Source organism: Macrosteles quadrilineatus, unplaced genomic scaffold (genome assembly GCF_028750875.1).
Source record: "Macrosteles quadrilineatus isolate MER2022 unplaced genomic scaffold, UCM_ALF_1.0 Scaffold_1__1_contigs__length_201487025, whole genome shotgun sequence".
NCBI classification, from domain to species: domain Eukaryota; kingdom Metazoa; phylum Arthropoda; class Insecta; order Hemiptera; family Cicadellidae; genus Macrosteles; species Macrosteles quadrilineatus.
The window spans coordinates 128,715,174-128,735,724 of record NW_026542594.1 but is presented as its reverse complement, the minus strand read 5'-3'; the positions used below and the strand labels follow the sequence as shown (position 1 = coordinate 128,735,724).

General features: G+C 36.2%; 1 protein-coding gene across 2 annotated transcripts in view; it reads left to right on the top strand.

Moving 5' to 3' along the window:
* The window catches only part of LOC128984737 (protein ABHD11-like), a 28,382-nt gene extending 8,755 nt beyond the window's left edge, over positions 1 to 19,627 (top strand). The window contains exons 4-9 of one of the 2 annotated variants that reach the window (XM_054404085.1): positions 3,458 to 3,604; positions 8,786 to 8,960; positions 14,394 to 14,567; positions 15,746 to 15,919; positions 18,834 to 19,027; positions 19,280 to 19,627. In XM_054404085.1, the coding sequence (XP_054260060.1) occupies positions 3,458 to 3,604; positions 8,786 to 8,960; positions 14,394 to 14,567; positions 15,746 to 15,919; positions 18,834 to 19,027; positions 19,280 to 19,424 (1,009 nt within the window). In that variant the 3' untranslated portion in view covers positions 19,425 to 19,627. The remainder of the gene's footprint in view (positions 1 to 3,457; positions 3,605 to 8,785; positions 8,961 to 14,393; positions 14,568 to 15,745; positions 15,920 to 18,833; positions 19,028 to 19,279) is intronic. The other variant, XM_054404081.1, reaches the window with a different exon arrangement.
* Positions 19,628 to 20,551: the final 924 nt, after the last annotated feature.

The window sequence follows — 20,551 nt, the reverse complement described above, 5'->3', positions numbered from 1 at the left end:
CAAATATTTAAAATTTGACGAGATGAAAATCTATTTTTATCATAAAATAGTAAACGATTTTACAACAGTATTTTTTAATTTGGAAGTTTAAAAATTGTATTTTGCATTCTATATAAGCTCTTTAAACCTTTGTATTAATAAAGGCCATTTAATATACCTTCCCTTTTAAAACGCAGAAATACTCTTATTTTGTGGGGAAAATATCCATTTTAACATTTGAGCATGTATTATTATTTTATATAATAATGACCATCTCCACAACAATCTTTTTTTTTTTTAAGGGAGAGGAGGGAAAATGCTTTTACGCACACAGGTAGCCAGCCTGTAGTGTGAGACTCCTGAATCTATCACAGACTACTCACTAAAAAACCCCCTCTACTCTGTTGGACACAGACCTGGAATTGTTTGTCACATTACTTAAAGTCAGGCCAACATGTTACCTAAGCCCTCAGGGCTCTCACCGTTTTTGGCATTTGGATACTTCATGACCTACATCGCATCCCGGTCAAGGTTGAGCTTCTTGGCGCGGAGAATACCCTGGATGTAATGTGACACACAGGTCCAATTGTCCCCACCCTCCGACATCATCGGTATGACCGTGTCCACCGACAGCAGTCCTACTAACTGTTGAGCCTCCAGGCGGGGCCTTTCCCAACGCTGGCAGTGGAAAAAGGTATGTTCCACGTCATCGGGAATGCCTGGGCAGTATATGCAATCGGGTGACACGACTTTGCCCATCCTGAACAGGTACGACCGGAAAAAGCCGTGACCCGTCAGAAATTGGGTGAGGTAGAAGTCCACCTCCGAAGTCCACACCGCACCGCCGATTAACCCAAGGTTGGACTTGCTTTATCAGTTGCCTGGTCCCAGCTCTCCTGCCACAGCTGGTAGGTGCGGGTGCGTTCCTCTGTTCGTACCTGGATCTCCCCACGGCGCTGATAAATTGCTTTTCTCTCCGCCGCCAAAAGTTTGACGGGGATGACTCCAGCAACCACCAGGACGGCGGGTTCGGACACTGTTCGGTAGGCGAATGCAACTCTTAGTGCTGCCTGACGCTGCACTCGGGCGAGCCGCATCCTATATACCTCCTTATTTAGAGCGTCTGCCCACACCTCAGCACCGTACAAGAGTATGGACTGGACAGAAGACATTAACAGCCTACGGCTGGACCGAAGCCCTCCAACATTGGCCATCAACCGGCTAAGAGAGGAGACCACCCTAGCGGCCTTGTCCGCCGTACGGAAGATCTGTTCCCGCCAGCTAAGCTTGCTGTCCACCATAATCCCAAGGTACTTGGCAGAACGAACGGTCTGGACTTCGACGGCCCCTACCCTCAACGGCACGATGGTGTCAATCCGTTTTTTTGTTATTATCACGATCTCAGTTTTGCTCAAAGCAAGCGAGAGACCGTGGTCTGTCATCCATGCGTTTATAGTACGCATAACTCAGTTCAGCTTTAGCTGAGCCAGCTCAACGCTACGTGCAGCTATCAAAACTTCAACGTCGTCCGCGTACCCAACCAAAACAGTTTCCTCAGGCATTTCAGACCTCAGGAGGCTGTCATACGCGACATTCCAGAGGTCCGGGCCGAGTATGGAACCTTGGGCAGCACCAGAAGTGACACTCATCGTCCGTGGGCCCTCTGTAGTGTCATACATGAGGAGGCGGAACCGGAGATAATCCTCTATGATACGCGTGAGGTATGCCGGGACGTGGAAGGTGTTCTCTAGAGCATCCAGCATATCGCACCACCTCGCCGAATTAAATGCGTTTCGCACATCGAGAGTTACGAGCAGCACAACCCTTTGAGAGTAGTGGTTAAAATCCTCAGCTCTCATCACGGCTTGCTTCACCTCTTCAACAGCGTCAACAGTAGATTGCCCCATCCTGAATCCATACTGGCGAGGGGACAGGTCCCCCGCAGCGACCACGGCTGAATTCAGTCGGGAACGGATCAACTTCTCGAGCACTTTGCCAGCCGTATCCAACATACACAGAGGTCTGTAAGAGGATGGTAGGTCTGGGTCTCCCTTCCCCTTCCCAACAAGCACAAGCCTAGCTGTTTTCCAGCACGAGGGGAAAACTCCTTCGACTAGGCAGGCGTTGTACATGCGCAAATGGATCAAGGGGTTAGTAGTCAAAACCTTTTTGAGGACTTAGCCGGGTACCCCATCGGGTCCAGGAGCCTTATTGTTCTTCAGGGATAGGACGGCCGCCTCCATCTCTCCAAGACTGAAAAGTTGTACGTCATCCACCTTTCCGAAGTTCCGCGGTGGGTGCAACGTGTGAGCCAGGAAAAGGGACTTGACTATCCTCTCCATAGTGGCCCCATCCATGACGGAAGGTGGAGAGCGGGTGCCAAGTTTCTTGGTTACAAGTTTGTAACCCAAGCCCCATGGATTGGAATCGATATCGTCCCTTAATGTCTCCCAGCAACTGCGTTTACTACGGTTGATGGCTCGACGAAGAGACCTCCTAGCCACTCTGTAAGCATCCGACTTACGACGTCTGTCCACAGGTTCTCTGGCCCTGGTACCAAGTCTTCTGGCTCTCAATGCTGACCGACGCAATTCCGCAATCTCGGCAGTCCACCAGTACACAGGTCGCTTATTGCACCGGGATCTCCTGCGAGGCATAGACTCATCGCAAGCCGAGACGATTAGTCCCATCATGGATGTAACTAACACCTCTGCGTGAGCCACGCTAGTTGCGGGGGGAACCACCGGTGTTCCTCGTAAGATGGCTTCATTGAATTTTGCCACGTCCAATTTTTTAATATTCCATCGAACGGGCACTTGACGAAACGTGGCTACTTGTCTCTGATGACCATCCAGGACATCAAAAATAATGTACTGGTGGTCACTGCCTGTGTAATCCTCCAGGACTCTCCAGGCTCTGATCCTTGGCAAAAGGGACTCAGATGCCAGGATTATGTCTGGGATCGTTCCCCGCATCCCAGGGCGCCGGAAGGTTGGCATGTTTCCCTCGTTGACGACAACAAGTCCGGCTCTGGCAGCAAAGTCCAGAATGTACTTGCCCCAGGAATTGGTGAGGGTCATTCCCCACTCGACAGCCCTAGCATTAAAATCCCCACCCACAACGACGTGTCCTGTGGTATTGTGCACGCTCTCTCCCAGGCGGTCTATCTTCTCACGGAATTCACAGATGGCCTCGTTGGGAGTGAGGTAGACACTAAAGTAAGTGACATCCCAGCACCGAACCCAAACGAAACCTCGGCCCTTCGCGTGACCCCGTACTAGTACCACAACAATCCTTAAGACTAGGCTCTTTTGCGCTATCTTATTTCACTAGTCAAAGTCCATCGTCCACCCTCCAAAGAAAACATACAATTATTATTACATCCAAGATACATGAGAGTAAAGCTACTAAATAAGACTTCTGTAGAGTTGAATTACATAAATAAAACTCCAAAATTTAATCCTCCCTTATGTTTCAGACCAGACCACGAACCTGTTATCAGAGAAATTTTCTCAAATGTTGAGTTCAAATACATTCAGGGAGCTGGACATTGGATCCATGCAGACAAGCCTTTGGAGTTCCTAGATATTGTAGTGGATTTTATCAACAAGGATTCTACAAAATAGTAAGTGTGGTTCCTAACGATTGATTAAGAGATGTTACCTCCTCTACAGTGGCGTCCCCATCTCAATGGGTAGTGTTAATAATAGTGTTAATGATTGTGTGATACATCACTACAAATGAGAACCATTGTCTCAAGCTGAGCCAACGACTTTCAAGGTTATGATCAAACATGTGTGATGATACTTTAAAAATGTATTTATTTTCATAATATATTCACTTACGATTCATTTGTCTTTTGGGTGTGACAATGGCTGGAGTCAAAGCCAAATCAATCACCATTTACCATCTTGTGATAACCATTTACCATAACCTACCATGTTTGTGATTACAATGTTAAGCTGGATCTTCCTAGCTCTTCATTTTTTGCTTATCTTTTAGTTGTGAAAAGATACATTGAAGATGATGTTTTGTAATAAAAACGCCTAGGCTAGTCCATTCTTAAAGTAGAACAGTCACTAGGTAGAATAAGGTATTTTTACAATTTATGTAGATGTGATTGTTAATAAACATCACAAAATGAAGTATATTTTTAGGTTCATTAGTATATTTGGTGCTGTATACCATTAGTTTTGATAATTTGTTGAGCAGACTTTGTCTTCATGCATGGAAGCGTTGCAATGCACATTGTGTATCACAGGCTCCAACGTGCGTTCTTGAAACACAGGCAAAAATGTTGTACATCCGGAGCACAGTTTTTGGCAAACATGCTTCAAAGCGAGCATCTGCAAGATTCCTTGTGGAGTGTGCGGGTTTAGATTTTTGGAATTTGACCTTACACATCTCTTCAAAAATGCGCGTTTTTCTAGACCATACTTAATGAAATTCTTAGGTAATTAAACCTATTGTTGTCATATTTACATATATTTTGGTAAAGGGTTACAAAAGAACTCGTGAGTTAATTTGTCACATAAATTCGATGTGCGTTAATATCTATGGTACAAAAACTAAAGAAATACAATAGACTCTCAGTAATCCGGCAGATATAGGACCGTGATACTGCCGGATTACTAGAATGTTATCTATAACACTTAAAATGCACTTAAAACACGTTCATGATTTTGCCATGATCGTGCATGACAACGATAAAGTTTCCGTGACCACGGGAGTGAATAAGGATGTTTACACGGCCGTGGGAGATGATACAATTTTTGCCACGATCGTGCAAGACAACAATGACCTTTCCGTGACCGCGGGACCGTGGGAGTAGATTATAATGTCTACACGACCATTGGAGTTAATCATAATTTTGCCGCGATCGCGGAAGACCTTACCCGTAAAAAGACGCCAGATTACTGGAGTCCCGGATTAGAGAGGGTCTACTGTATAGCCTCTTAAAATTCCATAGCTATACTAAGATGTGCCAAAGGGTACATTTTGGTGACAGGGTTATTTATATTTGGTTGTATGGACTGTCATACAAGTTTCTTTTTTATTTGCCTTATTGTAGTACTGTATAGGAATTAACAATACTGAGTTGATCCAACAAATTTCACTGCCTGAGAATTAATTTTTAAGCAGATATAATTACTTTTGAAATAGCATTTCAAATCAATTCCTGTGTACGGTAATTATTTCAGTATCCAAGATAGTAAGATTAGTTTTAAGTAAGAAAATTTGATTTTAGATTTCTTCTTGCTGGGTTTGTGTTTGGTTAAATTGCCTTGATTATACTGGAAATTTTTATGTTTGCAAATATTCTCTTTTGTAGAAGAGAGAATATGAATCTGTCATTTAAAAAATATTAATTTGACATTTTCCTAATTTTTTGTAAATTAATAAACACTTAATAATAAGTCAGGATTTTATGGCCGCTTTTAATAATAATTTACAAGAAGTAATAAAATAATTTGCAGCTCCTTGTTTAACATTTATATTTTTGTATAACCAAATAATTTTAAAACTATTCACATAAGCTATTTCTGGAATGACGGATTCAAATTTAGCATAATGAAGTATTGTTCTTGTGGCTTGTTTACAATATACTTTTTTATATCTCAACTAGAATCAACACTAATTAATCTTGAGCTAACAGAGCTACAAGCAAATGTTCTATTTACATGTGTAGTTACAAATTAAAGTTATCTGATGTTTGCAACTGTTGTAAAACGAAAAATGACTTGTGATATGACTTTTTCTTTGAAATCAACATGTTTGTTACGTCTTATATTTGTGCAACATTTGATACTTTCAAGGTGAAGTTTATTTTTAAGAATAAATGAAATTTACTGTGTTATAAAGCTCATTTTAAAAGATTTAGTATAGAACAGTTTTCCAAAGTATTGCCTTCTCAGAATTAATTCCTAATTAATATATTCTTAGTAATTAAAAAAATCATATTTTTTCAGTGAGTTTGCATTATATTTTTTTACATTTTTTTTTTATGTGAAACATATTATTTTATTGATCTAATAAATAAAGTTGTACTTAATTTATTGAAAATCTTCCTAGTTACCTAAAAATCCTAGTTAGGTTAAAACATCAGGCCAATGAAATTTAAATTCCCCTCTGCTACCAGATACAACATTAACCTCTATTAATTTTACCAATACTTTTGGTATGATGGATAAAAATGTATTACTTTTGTATTAGTGAATCCAAGTGTCTGAAAATATTTTGATAACTTGTTACTACTATTCATTGATTATTGTTTTTATTATGTGTTATGTTTGCATTGGAAATTTTTGGAATAAATAAAGTAATCTAAAAGAATAAAAGTTCACGAACTTTCTTTCTTAGTATATATTCCTGTATTTATATTTATGGTTTAAGTTATAATACCATACACAACTTTATTATAAATTATTCTTGATTCTTAATCTTGAAATATTTTACCACATTTTAACAACAAGACCAATGTACATAACACTTGTAAAGTGTTTTGATGTCCATTGAGTGAATACTGAAATTTTTAGGCCCAAAATTAAGTGCACCCTAACAGCTTGACCTTACCTTGCCTGGCCTATACAACTAAATATCGTGATTTCTCCGCTACTTATTATTCCAATTTTTAACTTTTTGTTGTTTGATAGATAATGTTAAATGTTAAATACAAGTGTTCTAAAATCAGCCATGTTTTTGTTATTTAGCTATAACACTTAAAATGGCTACCATTTTGAAACAAAAAATATGTTCTAATATTTATATTTTGTAAAAAGCATACTTCATAAAAGTGCACACCAAATTTCATAAAGATAACTTAAACAATATTAAAGTTATAAATAAAAAATAAAATAAACAAAATGATGGATATCTCGCTAACCAGGTGTTTTAGAAAAAATGTTATTCTTCATTCTAGTTTTATTTATTTATTTATTTTATTTGTTGTAATTTGACCCATTTAACCTGTTCTATAAATATTTTGTATTAACATGTCCCTGAACTCTCTACCGACCTTTTTAAGGTTTTATTTAGTGGCGGCTGGTCCATAAGGACTCTGGGACGGAGTCCTCCCATTTTCAACACAAAAGCAAAAAAAATAATAACATATTTAAAAATAATCTGTAATCCTACATTCAATGTACACAAACGTCAGTAGGGTCAATGTTCTTAGGACAGGTAGTAATGGACGCTAGATGTTTTTGCAACAGGTAGTACGGAGGGACTCAGTAGGTATGAGTCCAAACTCCCATATAAACTGCATGGAAATATTCGACCAATCACAGCGCTGCATCAGGCTCTAATGCAACAGATATAGGGGGTTTGGGACTCCGTCCAAACAGTAGTTAAAACTATTGCCACAACAAGCGCAGGGTGCAGCTAGCGATCTCGATCTGTCACTCCAATTATTTAGAGATCAGTCAAATAGTGAATTCTGTAGTGTTTTGTGAAGTTATGTTTATTGTGCCGTGCCGCCGGTATTCAAGTTGTTAATTAATTAATATAGCACTGTTTCTTTAAAAGTGTAGTTCAGTGCAAATAATGAACTATGAATTCGGTGAAAAACATTTCTACAAAGTATGCGAATGGTGAGGTGGTAAGTTTTGAACGGAGAGTTGAGTTAAAACTGCTACTTCTAGGCCCGCCAAAACCCGATTTAGTTATAACACAATCTCAAAAATCACGAGAGAGCCAATTTCTCTTGTTTATACATGCCAATTGATTTAACTCCCCACCATTGAATACATATACGGACATTTGTAAATAAACCAGTTTGTATCCTAAAAAGTGTCCTAAACCAACTTTTAAATAACTTGTTTTTTTTAACTTCTAACTAAACTCCACGGTATCAGTAACCACCCAAAAAAAATTGTATGCGACCTCCAACTATTTTAACCCACCAGCCACCACTGGTTTTATTCATTCCCTGACCAAAGACAAATTAATATATCACAATGAATTTCTATTGGGTATCTATCATGGTTAAAGATCCAGCATCTGGGGACATCAAAACAAAAAATAAAATCCGTCCTGGGTCCATTCTTGTCATGAGAACTATGGTAATAGCTTATTCCCTTTTTGAGAAATTTGCTGAAACCAATCAAATTTCTTCTCTTTTAGATACTTCCGATCATTTAAGTAGTTTGCTTTGGTTTTAAATATGCCTGGAAAATCTTTCTGAGGGATGAACTTTTTAAATGACTTCTTAAAAACATTGAATTATTATTCAAAAAAACCTCCATTACCAAAAAAATATGAAATTCTAAGCTTGGAGTAGATTATAGAACGCTCTATTTCTGTTGAGACAAATGAAATATAAAGTTGGCAAAGCTGTGCAGAAATTGCCGCATTACAGTCTTTAGATGAGAAAACTAGCAACTTTAACTCCAATTAGAGGATTTAATTTGTTTTATTAAATGTTAGTACACAGACTTGTCATATCTGTGACGTGTATGCCAATTAAAGCCTATGTTTTTCATCTGAAAGTTTATTAGTTGTGCTTATAATTGACAACAAATACCAGAAGCGATCCTTCTATAGCTCCGAGGCGGTGGCTAAACAGATGGCTAAACGGGTTTATGTAAGAAAAATAATAATATTTATTATTTTTGGTTTTAATTTTCCTTCAGTACTAGAGCAGAGATTTTTTAATGGAAACAGTAAATTGACCCTCTTTATTCAATGTCTTGCATTTTAGGTAAAAATCAAAAAACTTACATGTTTGAAAACAAATTGCTTTAGCATAATTATGTATGTTTTTGAGTTATTAAAAAATGTGTTATGTAAATAACTATTAACTGTACAGCCAAAAATGTGCAGAATCCATCCCAGACCATGTGGATTTGGCTTTTCAAAAATATGAAGATAAAATTGACAACAGTAAAAGCAGTGTGCCTATAGTCATTTTACATGGTCTGCTTGGCTCAAAACAAAATTGGAACTCAATGGCAAGACAAATAAACGTGAATGTCGGTCGACAGGTAAGATTTTAATCAGACTTATTTACATATAATGTAATTGTATGTCAACATATGTAAAACTATTCGCATGATAATTTGGTCAGTGCCTCAACCAAACCCTAGGATTTATCGTTATAGTATATAAGTTTGTATTACCCATAATTCATTACCCATACCTGATTTTGGGATAAAAATAGGATGCATTGACTGTTTTTTAAGACACCTGTATTAAAATTAAATAAATAACGTCTTTATAAGCCAGCATACATCGGATCAAAGATCTGTTTTACATGAAAACTTTTGTCAACTATAACTAATAAAAGTAAATTAAAATACAAGTTCCTTAGGAAATAAAACGACCGAAAAATATATTTAACAATCTTTTTGAATGCTTTGTAACTTTTTTGTTTCACTCCTGCTGACAAAGCATTGTAAACAAGAGGTCCAAAGTAGGAAAAGGCTTTTTTCCCATCTCAGTTCTGACCTGTGCTAACTGCAGCTGGCCTTCCTGGCGAGTCAAATCAAATCAAATCATGTTTATTAGCACATAAATGTACAGAGGTTATAGATAAATGCACTGGTGCTTCGTCATTCTTCTTATAGCCTATTATTATAAAATGTCCTTTCTTAAAATGTATTTAGTAATAATAAATAAAATAGTTGTTTAACATTTGAGGAACTCTTTGAATAGACTAGCCAAAAGGTTCAATAAAAAAGATAATGTCAAGCTTAAAACTAAATAACAGGATTTATACAATTTAATTATAAATCAAACATAAAAAATTTACAAAACATGTAATTTTAGTCAATAACAAGGTCTTAATTAAAATTTCACAACATAAAACGATATATATAATATGTAACATTTAAAAATCAACAAGATTAACATGGAGAAGGAACTTTTTACCCTATAAAATATTATGAAAGTATCAGGACCTGCTTATAACATTTGAGAGTCATTTAGAAAATCGTCAACTTTATAATAGGCCTTTCTGATCAAAATACTCTTAACGTTATCTGCAAATTGTGTTGGACTCATTGCTGTGTTTTTAAAGTTGTTTGGAAGTTTATTGAACAATTTAATTCCCATGTAATGAATACTTCTTTCTAAAGATGCCGTAGAATGATGAGGGTATATAAGTAAATTCTGGTTTCTAGTATTGTAATTGTGGCTATTTTTTTCTATAGAGTACCAATTTAAATTATTTTTTACATGACACAGAACCTCAAAAATGTAGATACATGGTACTGTAAGTATTTTTAAACTTTTAAATACTTCTTTACATGAGCTTCCAGGCTGTTTGAGGGTCATGGCTCTTAGGAATTTCTTTTGTACTTTCAATACAATTTTTATTAAATTTGTTGCGCCCCATAATGTTATTCCATATTTCACTAATGGGTAAAAATAGCCATAGTACAAAATAAGTTTTGTTTCCATGCTGGTACAGTGTGCAAGGCAACTCATATTAAAACAAATGCTATTTAATCTCTTACATAATAGTATAATATGTTCATGCCACTTCAGATTTTCATCACATATTACCCCTAATAATTTCACAGACTTCTGATTCTTCAAATCATCATTGCCAACTGTAACCTTTATTTCACCCTCTCTATATTGCATACTTCTGAAGTGAATTATATTTGACTTGTCTGCATTCAGCAACAGTCCATTTATTCTAAACCAATTTTCTAATTCTTTTATTATTGTCTCTGCTGTAAATTTATTTTTTTCTGTGCTATTATTTCTAATTAATGCTGTAGTATCATCTGCAAACATTAGTATATCTGTCTTTATATTCATTGGAAGATCATTAACATATATTACAAACAAAGCTGGGCCTAAAATTGATCCTTGGGACTCCTGAATTTACAGTACAATATTTACAGTTCACCCTTATAAAAGGCATCCTCAGTCCAAGCCTACTGAAGACACCTCTTGCAAACATCTAGCAGCAATTGCTAACTGACAACGGGGTAAATGTCAAAAACCACTACTATGACTTTCCAACACTTAACAAGCTAAATATACTATAAAGATGGTAAAATGTGATTTATCTCTCCAATTTCAAACTAGAAGTAGACCCAATAGACTCTACTGTCACCAGACCCGGCCTTTGGCACGTGTGAAAAGTGTTACTGCACAGGGCCCCGTGAATTAGAGGGTCCCGTGGCTCGGGGGTCTCGCACTTGGGGCAAAATCCCAAACAATTTTTAAACGTCTTTGAATTTACATGAATAATCCGTTCTTTCTCATTTTACACATTGTGTCAAGTAAAAGATCACAATCGCAGAACACAATAAAGATGTTGCCCTATTAACGAGAGACACCACCATTGTAAGACATTATTATTATTGTAGCCGCAATCGTGAAGATGATGTCGGATGTTGCTGGTTGCTGCGATGTTAGAAAATTATCGCAGTTACTACAACTTACTGTTTTGGTATGCTACATTTTTAGTAGTAAGGGCTCTGAATGTTTACACTAGGCCCCGTGCCAACTAAGGCCGGCTCTGACTGTCATAGTCCAACTATGCTGCTAACAATCTTATGTCGTGAACAGTTAGATTGTATCTTTGTTAAAGGATACAAATTTTAACAGTTAGTTCATTCTATAAACTATTGTATTTGTACCTTAGGCAGTAACCTTCATTAAATGTCAAAATCATACTAAATGCTTTTTACTTTGTGGTACATTACAACTTTTACTTTCACACTCTGCTTTAGCCCTTCATCATGCAGACTGTAGTTAGAATGTTGAGTTATAGATTGTCTTGGGCATGTTAGTATAAGCTGAAGTATTAATATTTTTTTCTGGAAACCCTTTAAAAAATATATAGTCATAAAATTACTTAGCTTTATTTACAACTAGCTGTATCCGCGGGCTTCGCCCATTTGACTTCATAAGTATTAATAAAACTAATGATTACCGTACCGGGTTGGGTGGCATTTTGAGTGGCTTTCATGGTTACTTTGAAGAACAACATTGGACTTAATAAGCTGTCAGGACAGAGAGCTAGGAGAGTATTAAAATAAAAGATGATTATCTCCATTTAAGCCTGTGGTTATATTGGCTCTATTCATGGAAAAATCAGCTCAATTGGTCAAGTGGTTTTCATGTTATTGACATACTAAACATTCATATCTATAATATTAGTTCCTTCCATTCAAGTCATTGACTTGATCAGTAATGCACTAAAATTATTAACACACTCCATTTCTCAGACATTATTTTTGGAGAAAACAAACGCAATACTTTTTTATAAAAATTTGAAAAAATTAAGTCAATAAGTAGATGAATTATGCACTTAAAAAATTAAATTAACCTATTAACACAATACCACAACAATTTAGTATTTGACAGTTCTCATTGTGTATCACAACTTTTTGTTGCTGCTTTGTTCGAATTAGCTGTTGTATCACAAATTAAAACAAAAATTTAATAGTGCTGCACTCTGTTAGTAAACCTTGTAACTTTATAATGCTACTGAACATCATAGAACCAACTTGTTTATTTGAAACGGCCATTAACTTTTTCATTAGTTCATTTAAAATATGAAAAAGAATAAGGTTAACATGGGGAACTCCAGAGAATTAAAAAAAAACTACTTAGTTTTCCTATTTAATACCTAAAGAATAAGTGTACCAAATTTCAGTCTTCTAGGTAAATGGAAAAAAGGAAAATTAGTGATGAGTGAGTCGGTGAGGGTATTACATTTTATAGGAATAGATATTTAACAATAGTTTAATGTTATAAACCACTGTGCATCTACAGCAAGCAGAGGAGAATTCAAGATCGGAGAGGTGACAGATGGAGGCATGACTAACGCTCTTAATGTTGAGTAGGTAACCTACCTAATCCAGATATATCTTAATCTTACGCTAAAGTAAAATTGAGAGATAATTAATGTGATGTGCAAGCTGACTCTTGTCTCTATTGACTGAGTTGGAGGCAATACGGTTGGCTAACCTAATATTAGGAGATTATGCGAGTCATTGTTATAACATTGTATGATAAAGCAACCAAACTTAAACATTTCAACATACTGCATGGTAGGTGTTCTGGCAAAAAGTAAAATACCATTAACGCAAATGAAGGAAATAATCCTTCTAAACTATAAATCTGCCTGTATAAAGAAGTTTTCAGTTTATTTCGTTTTCAAATTTAAATTACCAGTTTTTATTCAGCTAAATAATGAACCATTCCATTTAAAGTGTCATATATTCTAAGAAGTTAATGATTACAACAACTAAAACCATCTACTTCACTTGGAATGCCTGGTGTACTATACTAGGGGTTGTTTTGGATGCTGCTTTTGGGTGATTTAAGTTTTTGTTTTGCATGAGAAAAACTATTTTTCAATCTAAATATGGAGGTAACTATTGCTATGAATCCCTGTACTGTCACACTCCCGAACCCTGATATACCCCTCATCTGGTTTAACTTGAAGCTAATATCAAGGGTGTTAAATATATATACAGTATATAGTATATGTGATCATTGGTGATCTTGTGATCCAGTAGGCCTAGTTAAATGTCTTCATTCATACAAATAAATTAGCTGTGACGTGCCTCCCCCCTCACCTAGATCACATGACCCCGACCCGTTTCCGTTCTTCCCTCCCTCTCTCAGCATCCACCCGTCTATTGCATAACATCGTTGTCACAGTTTAGCAAAATGTAATCCGTTTATTTATTTACAATCCGACTACTTCCCTAGTTTAGGTGGTGTCTCTGTTAAGGTACAATAGAGACACTACACTGGCGACGAGTACAAATAGATTTTATTGTGAAATGCGTGGTTTTACGGACAATATAAGTGTTCAATTGCTCCGCTAACCTAGGCCTAACACGTGGTAGATTTTACAAAGGGTAGATTAGTGTGATTGCAATAGTCAGCATTTTTAACCTGGAATAAACCCAGCACAGTGGTTGATGAGTTATCCAGGTGGTTACAAATAACTTTTCCCAGTATTACCCTGGCTTGTATTGATTTGTTGGTTAAGAGTCCTTGGAGCTTAGATATTCTAACTCGTTAAACAATTAAATAACTACAAAGAAAATTTTTAATCTCACAGTATACTAGATATTTAAATTAGAATCACTTTGGTGTTTGAAAAAATATTTTTGGACGGTAAATAACTCTTCAGCAGCTGTTTGAAACTATCCAAGATGGCCGCTAGCCTCCAAGGACTCTTAAGTAAAAACACACTCTTTGTTTTCCAATTAAATTTCACATATATAAATTTTCTCCAAATTAAAAATAATTAGTAAAATAATATCTTTCTAAATTTTTTCCACGTTCTGCATTAACATACTATTTTTGTCCATTTATCCTGCTGGAATAAAGATTAGTTTATTCATCTCAATTGAAATGATTCATTCTTACTCTATGAACATGTACTAAACAAGTTTCCACACCGATCTGTATGTAATTTTTGTTTTATTTGTCAGGTGTACTCATTGGATGCACGGAATCATGGAGACAGTCCACAATCGGAGGTGTTTTCTTACGACAGCATGGTGAATGATGTGGTAGAGTTTCTACAGAAACACAAGATAACCAAGGTCTCTCTCATTGGCCACAGTATGGGAGGAAGGACATCCATTAAATTGGCAATGAAGTATGTAAGTGGAAAAAGGTGCAGTAGAACTTCAACACGCTCTATAGTTTTTGAATCCTCTTGAATTCCCCAACCTTTCTATCTTGATAGATCAAATCGATATTAGGTGTACCTTGATCATGAGTTTGAACTGATGATTGCCTTGAAAGTCCTTAAACCTTTTTGTCAAGCATACCTCAACAAAAAAAAATAAATAAATGCTGTACCTGTTAGGTACTGTAAACTGGTTACAGCTTATAACTAATGTCCTATGCTTGACCTTGGGATCAGTGTTGTTGTGGTAGGCTCATAGAACTAAGAGCCTTATTACACGAGGTAGCCTGGTGACACCACCAGGGACAATAGCTGTCAAAGCACAAGCTACCAAACCTAGTAGCCAGTTCAGAACGTTTCCGGTTTTATAGCCAGTGACAACGGGGCTCGGTAGCCATCGGTGGCTACCCTCGTGTAATAACATCCATAAAAATCAATGCCCCTTGACAAGCTGAGTAGCCAGTTTCGTCGCTGGCTACGTCACCAGGCTATCTCGTGTAATAAGGCTCTAACATAACAACGAGTGGTCTAAAATCACTCTTGTTTGTGTGTATCGAGAGTGTGAAGCACATCTCGGTCATGTCTGGTGTGAAACTCATGAGAAGTTCACGTATTTATGGCAAAGGTTGCTTAGGTTCAACTGAAAAAAACTATGGACGGTATAGTAGGAAGTGTTGACAGAACAGGACAATAAATTCCACCTCAAACCAAACAGTCATGTTGCTTATTTTGGTGACATATAGGTTTATTTTTCATCTTTTGTTTATTTGTTTTTAAACATATTACTATGTTATTTGTCAAGAAAAAATGTTTTATTAGAAATTGATTTTTTTTGTTCATAAGATGAGGTGACAGCATGATAAATATTGATATATTTAAATTTAAATCAGTTAATGATCAGTGGAGCTCAAAGTTTCAAGATTTAGTTTATGAACACCATTTGGTTCTTTTTTTATGTTCATCTTTATAAATTGCATGATTTGATCGAAGCAAAATTTATATTTAAAATTATTATTCCTTTACGTTAACATTTAACATCAATCATTTGTATGAGATAAGTTTTTTCTTCTTTTGTTTTTTTTACTTTGACTGTTAAAATAAAAAATTCTCTTTGATTTATAAAATATTTGATTTGTTTTGTTGCACCAGCCGGAGCTCGTGCACAGCTTGGTTGTAGTGGATATCTCACCTGGAGGACCTAGTGCTAACTTGTTGGGCATCAGACAACTGTTGCATGACCTCCACAATCTCAACGTTGACCCACAACTCCCTGTGAGAGAAGCTCGGGCGCAGGCTGCCGCTCAACTCAGGGATAGTGTCAAGGTCATTTTCCCCAAAATTTGAAAAAAAATATTGTCCTTTAAAAACCTCACTATAGCTACGTAAAACTACCTTAGGAGTTAAAACTTTAAATATTAATATACTCTTGGTAAATTTTAATGTACACTAGGACTTGCTTTTAATGTTTTTGACTAAATTACCGTGTTGGTCGCGACAGGTTTAAGACGGCAATAAGATTGAACACACATTAAAAGGCAAGACCAAATTAGAAAATACTCCACCCGTGGTGCAAACCCTGGGTAGTATAGTTATAGTATCTGTATACTACAAAGCGATGTTAGGTAATCTTTACTAGGAAATTAAATCCTCAGAATTCCTTAAAATTCTTATCCAACCTTAGTCAGTTGAATTGGTTTGAATTATATGACCATAGCCTAGACTTAAATGCTAAATTCAAAGTGTTTTTTGACAAACTGTTGTGGGCCTTAAATGGTTCGATTCCCTTGAAAACTACTGTCGGTTTTAACAACAAACCTAACAAAAGGTGGTATCATCAAGGACTTGTAAATATGAAAAATGAGCTGGACCGGCTATATTTTTTGTTTTGTAATGCAGGGACTGCTGAAGTTAAAACTAAGTACAACTCATTAAAGTTGCAGTACCGCAAAGAAATCAAGAAAGCCAAACTTGACCATAACAACAGTTTACTGCTAAACTCTAGTAATATTTCTAAAACATCCTGGTCAATCATTAATGAAATAAGCAACTGTAATAGTAAGCCTTTGTCTATTCCTGACTGCCTAACTGCCGATGGACTGAACTCCTACTTTGTCGACTGTGTTGAAAACCTGAGAAGTAATGTTCCCGCCTCTTCAAATGGTCCTGAGCAATATCTTAGAAATTTGACCTCTTGCAACGCTCTTCCGACTATTGAGGACAACAATGCTTTTAGGATTGGACTATTTACTGTAGAAGAGGTGTATGCAGCCATCAACAGTCTTAACAATAGCTCTTGTTTAGATATTTACGGAATTAATGTCCCCATCTTGAAGTTAGCTTCTAGTTACATAAGTGAAGTTTTGACTTACCTATTTAATCTTTGTATAACACAAGGCTGCTACCCAAACAAGTTCAAGATTTCTAAGGTTATACCAGTCCATAAAAAAGGGCCTAAAAATGTCATTGCTAACTATAGGCCTATATCTATTATCCCTGCAGTGTCGAAGGTCTTGGAACATCTCGTACATCGTAGATTTTCTCAGTATCTTGAGGATAGTAACCTTTTAGCAAGTAGTCAGTTTGGCTTTAGGCCCAAACACAGCACTGTCCAAGCAACCCAGGCACTGATATCAAATTGCTTTCAAAGTTTAGAGGCCAAAAGTGGCATAGTGTTTAGATCGTACGACATGTCTAAGGCCTTTGACACAGTGGCTCATGATCTCCTTGTGGATAAGCTTTCTTGCTATAACCTTGATGCAGTTTTGGTTAAGTTCTTTCAATCTTATCTAAGTGACAGATGGCAAAAAGTCTATCTAAACGGCACTTATTCTAGCCCTGTTCGAGTGCCCCATGGAGTGCCCCAAGGCTCTATATTGGGCCCTACCCTGTTTATACTGTATATAAATGACTTACCTTGTAATATTAATGACTTATCTGTAAAAAGCTTTCTTTTTGCTGATGACTTGGCCTTGTGTGTACGGGGTAACTCTTTGAATGATGTTACAGACACATTGGACACAAAATCTGCTGTTATTAACGACTGGTGTAATGCAAACAAGTTATGTCTTAATGCTGATAAGACTCAGGACCTGACTATTAGTCTAAGCAGTAATGGTAATGATGTAAACACTCTGAAGTTTTTGGGTTTTCATTTGCAGTCAAACTTGAAGTGGTTTTCACATGTAGATTTTGTAGCATCTAAAATTGTAAAAGGCATATTTATGATAAGAGCACTTAGGTCCACTGTTTCAGATGATGTCCTTATTTGTATTTATTATGGCCACATTCATAGCTATTTGTCCTATGGTACCTCACTGTGGGCCAACAGTTTTTATGCTAACAGGCTGCTTTTTACTTTACAAAAGAAGGCGGTGAGGTTAATTTGTAGTGTGAATAGAAGAACACATTGTAAGCCCCTTTTCGTGAGTCTTAACATTCTCTCATTTCCATCCTTGTATGTTTTGGCAAGTTTGTTGTATGTAAAAGAAAACATTTCTCACTTTGAAAAGATATCTGATGTTCACAACTATTGTACTAGATCTAAAGATAATCTGTCTACACTAAGGCATAAGTATACAGCCACTCAAAATAGTTTTGAGTACCAAGGTGTTAAAATGTACAATTTCTTGCCTGCATCCATCAAAAACCTGTGTGTTTCAAAATTTAAACATGTTTTAAAAACTACTCTAACCCAGGCTTGCCTGTATAAACATGAAGAGTACTTTGGTTTAGAGTTTTAGTTTTAGTTGCCATCTTGATTGTTTTCTTTTTCTTTTGACGATTGTCATGAACTTTGTACTCAGTTTTAACGACAATAAAGCATTTCATTTCATTTCATTTCATTTCATTTCATTTCATTTCATTACAACTATAGCCTAGGGCCCAAGGCTCATGGTTTAAAAGTGAAAGGGGGATCCAGGGCCCTACCTTGGAAAAATGTGAGAAAATGTGCCCAAAATAATGATTTTTTAGGTAATTTGTAATGTATTGTCTGGCATTTAAATGTTTATAGGCCTACACATACAAATAAAAATATTTAAGACAGAAAACTTAAATATTGTTAACTGATATATCAGGTTATTTTAGGTCAAGATTACTCACAAAAGTGAAAATTACTTAGAATAAAAGAAAAAATCAATATTTAATACTTTAGACAGTCTTGTATCAAGTATGCATTTGTAGTGTAGTGGGGTGTGTAGTACAACCTACAGTTTTTTTAACTAAACTTTTTTTCCAGGATGAAAAACTTATTGCTTTCTTGCTAACCAACCTAGTTGAAAATGATGGAAATGCACAGAAGTGGCAGTGGAAATTCAACCTAGACGTCATTGTTAGACATTTCGATAGTGACATAGCTAACTTCCCTGTCAACAAAATGGACTTGAACACTCGCACACTCTTCATTGGAGGAGGGGAGTCTGACTACATCAAGTAAGACATCACAAAATCCTTGCATAGCTTAGTAGCTGAGTGGATTTAGTACTTCTAATCAGAAGGGTTCTTATATCTTAAAAATGGTCCTAAAAATCCGCTTTGGTTCTAAAAACCCTACAAAAGATACATTTTAAGGTTTTTCTCTTGTTATGAAAATTTAAAAATAAAATTATTATCTACCTTTGTTTGTTGAATATCAGCAATCATGAATAATACAAAAGCATAAAAAATTGTTATTTTATGTTTCAGGCCCACAGATGAGATAAATATAAAGAAAATATTCCCTTTGGCTGAATTTGTATACATCCAAGGAGCAGGCCACTGGGTTCACGCTGAGAAGCCTCAAGAGTTCCTCAAAACAGTGTCTGACTTTCTCAACAAGGACCTAAGATAGTTATTTTACCATTAATATTTTGTTTCACATTCACTTCTAAGTACACACCATAAATAAAGATTCCATATCAATTGCCCGGGATATAAAAACCAACTTCAAACATAGTTAAGGTTACATTTAAAATAAATATAATTGTGTTTTAACCTAAATTGATGGTATTTTTTACTTCCAAAGACTATAGGATGTTAGCTAAGACTTGTTTGGTTCTTACTGTAGAGCTATCTGGCTAATAATCGAACCTTAAGTCCTAGAACAATTAAAAATATCTTGGACATATGACCTGTCATTATTGTAAAATCTGAGGAAAACAAAAGTTGTAAAAACAGTTTACAAGATAGTCTTGGTAAATTAGACCTATGTAATCTTATATATTTTCATGTATGATATTTTTTTACCTTATAAACAGTTCAATTTGGTAATTTCTTTTTAAGAAGGGAGGAATTTTGTTAAGTAGCAATACTGTATATACAAGTTATTTTACATTGTACGTCTTTGTTTCCCTTAAGGATATCTTCTGCTTCTTATAGTACCATGAGTATGTTCTTTTCTTGTTCTCCTCCCTTCCTTTGGTAGCTGTTCCTGTGAAATGTGAATGCTTTCTTTACACAGTTCATATTTCCATATAGGCAGTGGTGTAGTCGTGAATTTTCCAGTGCGGGATTGCTCACCATTGTCACGGAAAAATACGGTCCTAATAGATAGGTTCTTAGGAAAAAAAGGAATGGGAACGGCCGCCCCACTACACCACTACATATAGGCCTATTTATATCAGAAAAAATCGGGTTTATATCCTGCCAAACTATGACTTCTAATTCAAGAACCCTGTCATGGCGACAAGAATAGGATGAGAATAAAAAAAAACAGACTCAAAGTACTATAAAAACAAGAGACATCCTGACTTCACATTCTATCCGTGGGTGTGTATGGGCAGCACATCCACTCTAGGGGGAAGAAGTTTGTTTCGTTTAGATTGGTTGATTAATTATTAATCGATTGATTGGTTTTTTAGTGATTTTAGTGATTTTTAAGGCATTTTTTGTGATTTTCCACCGATCAGAATGGTCAAAAAGCGTTGGAACTCAGTTTTTATGGATTAAAGACTGTTGATTCATGGAATATTGGGATTT